Raw genomic sequence first — 2,625 nt, 5'->3', positions numbered from 1 at the left:
TGGATGGCATCAGTCCAACCCATCGCGGAAACCCCTCCGGCATCTGCCTGCCACTTAGGATAGCGACTGAGGCAAAACCTGTGTAATTTAGAGGCCCCCCCAACTACTTGGGTCTGTCAACAGACCCCTGTGAACCCTGACATCCAGGCGGGAGAACGGACACGCTCCGCCATTCCCAGCCACGAGCTGCTGCGACCAGGTCCCTCAATTCCCCTCTCCGTCACCCAGCTCCATCACCTCAGGCCAAGCAGAAGCATGGTCTGAGGCGCACGCTGCTCTGCCGGCGGGTGGTTTCTGCGGGACGACTGGCCTGACCACAGCAGGATCTGGCTGCTCCTCGGCAGCTGACGGATATCCTTAGGTGCTGATGATATATCGCGATACTGATGTAAACTACCAAGACCAGCCCATGGGCATGAGTAACCAGCCAACCACCCTGGTGCGAGCAGCTCCATGCATGCCCAGTGCAGCATTTCTTCGAGCTGGGAGATGCCGGGGCACTTGTTTTGTTAGCGGCACTGCAGCGGCTGAGCTGCTGCACACATCATCGCCAGCGAAGCGCGGGGAAGCCTGCCTGTCCCCCCAGGCCAACGTGAGAGCAGGGGGAGGAGGAGGTTGAGCACTTTGGGAATTTAATCCATGTCCCCATTGTAAAGTACAGAGTTGTCAGCCCAAGTGTAAGCCAAACAAAGAATCGCAGAATGGTGTGGGTTGGACCTTGGAAGATCACCTAGTCCAGCCCCTGCTGTGGGCAGGGACACCTTCCACTAGACCTTGGACACTTCCAGGGATGGGTCATCCACAGCTGCTTTGGGCAACCTGTCCCAGTGCCTCCCCACCCTCATCCTAAAACATTTCTTCCTTGTGTGTAATCTAAATCTACCCTATTTCAGTTTAAAACTGTTGACCCTTGTCCTGGCACTTCAGGACATCGGCAGATGCATTCTGGCTGCTGAGCAGCAAAATCTCAACTGGAGTCTAAACTGCAGGAAAATGAGTAGTTTCTGGAACTTTGCTTATAACAACTCTTAAGACAGAGAGATGCATCTCCAAATAAATACCCTGCGTGACCAAGAAGGGGTCATTCCTTTATTCTGCAGACAGCGGCCTGGCTGGCGAAGTGCTATGGTGAGGACAAGATGCCAATAAACAGTCTAAAGAATACATTTCTTTAAAGGAATTTATTCTTTTATTCCTATTTTATTTACACTTTTATTCCTAGACCAAATCACCAGGAAACAGATGGGGACAGTCCAAAAGAAGCCCCTCTCCTGGGACTAACAGATTTTCCTTCAGAAATTCCAGTTTTGTGTCACCAGAAAGGAGAATGTGGTGCGTGTTTTGTGAAGTCTGGGGGTTGGTTATCTTTGATGGGGAGGCTTTCAGGAAGGAGCATATGGTCACCTATGCTGACCGTGGCTTTCTGAGGCCAAAAGACCCGAGCCGCCCCCGCTGTCTCTGCCCTACAGCAAAGACCAAACCAGCCGGAGTCTCCTGCGGGTGGAAACCCAAAGGTGCAGAAGTTTTCCTGTCCCGGGTGCTGCCTGAGAGCAAACGAGGAGGCAGGAGCAGTCTGAAGGAGTCGGGCAGAGTGCCCGATGGACACATGCTTGTGGGGAAGCGCCCCAGGTCCGCCCTGGAACTCTCAGGTATAAGGCAAACCCCGCAACAAGGAGTTTCCCCGCTCTAATTTTGGCAGCTAGCACTGCCAGGCTCAGAATACCAAACGGATGAGTTTTGCCTGCTTTCTGCTTGTTACACAGCTGAGTTCACCCCACATTTCTGTTTACCTCAACCCCGTCGCCCGGGGCAGTTTCGAGGTTGCACCAATGCCTTCGCAAAGCTCGCACTGGAACGGGCACAAAGTTGTCGTTTCATTTATTGTGTGGGGCGGTGGAAAGGAGAACTGCCTGACACATCACAGCTTGGCCCACGCGCTCCCTGTGGTCCCTGTGGCTTGGGGCTGGGCTGAAGTCAGACCCTGGCCCCAACCCCGCCTTTCTCCTCTTTTTAAAGATTGTAAAAAGCAGCTGCTGCCAGTTTGTTGCTCTGCTGCTTCCTCTTTTGACTCTTGGCGAAAGGAGAAAGCACTTCATGTCTTGGCGTGAGCTCCTTCCCCCCTGGCTGGTGATCATAGCAGGACTGACGGGCATCGTGCTGCTTTGCGTCTCCACTAAAGATGTACCCGTCACCCCTCTCAGGACCAAGGTAAGGGTGCCCGCCTGCCCAAGGGCAGCCAAGCTGGGGGTCAAGCGGGACAATAAGCAGAGAACCTTCTGTGGGGCTGCTTCTTAAGAACCTGCCGGTTTCCCTGTGCAAGCCGAGCAATTAAACTGGTGTGTTTTGTGGTTTTTTACATTCACTGCAGCACTGAGTATTTGCTAGCTCGAAAGAACAAGCTGAGAGGGGGACTAGAACAAGGACTGTGAGGACAGGTTGGCATCCTTCAACATGCTGTAGCTTTTCAAACCAAAAACAAGCCAGCCCCTTCGGCTGGTGAGCAAAGTACAGACTGGATATGGTCCATGGATGAGTGGAAATGCTCACTGGAGGCTGAGGAGAGGCAGCCCATGTCAGGAGCCACCCCAGCGCGCCCAGGGATCAGTGGTGTTAGTGGAGAAAAAC

The 2,625-nt window shown here is 53.4% G+C and overlaps 1 protein-coding gene across 1 annotated transcript in view; it reads left to right on the top strand.

Annotated features, from left to right (window-relative positions):
- The first annotated feature begins 2,094 nt into the window (after nt 1-2,094).
- LOC104514730 (ectonucleoside triphosphate diphosphohydrolase 2-like) overlaps nt 2,095-2,625 on the top strand; it is a 10,808-nt gene continuing 10,277 nt past the window's right edge. Inside the window, exon 1 of the mRNA XM_010158486.1 lies at nt 2,095-2,208. Within this exon, the coding sequence (XP_010156788.1) occupies nt 2,095-2,208 (114 nt within the window). The remainder of the gene's footprint in view (nt 2,209-2,625) is intronic.

This window comes from Eurypyga helias, unplaced genomic scaffold, assembly GCF_000690775.1.
Source record: "Eurypyga helias isolate BGI_N326 unplaced genomic scaffold, ASM69077v1 scaffold27829, whole genome shotgun sequence".
NCBI classification, from domain to species: Eukaryota; Metazoa; Chordata; class Aves; order Eurypygiformes; family Eurypygidae; genus Eurypyga; species Eurypyga helias.
This window is presented reverse-complemented; position numbering and strand designations above follow the sequence as displayed.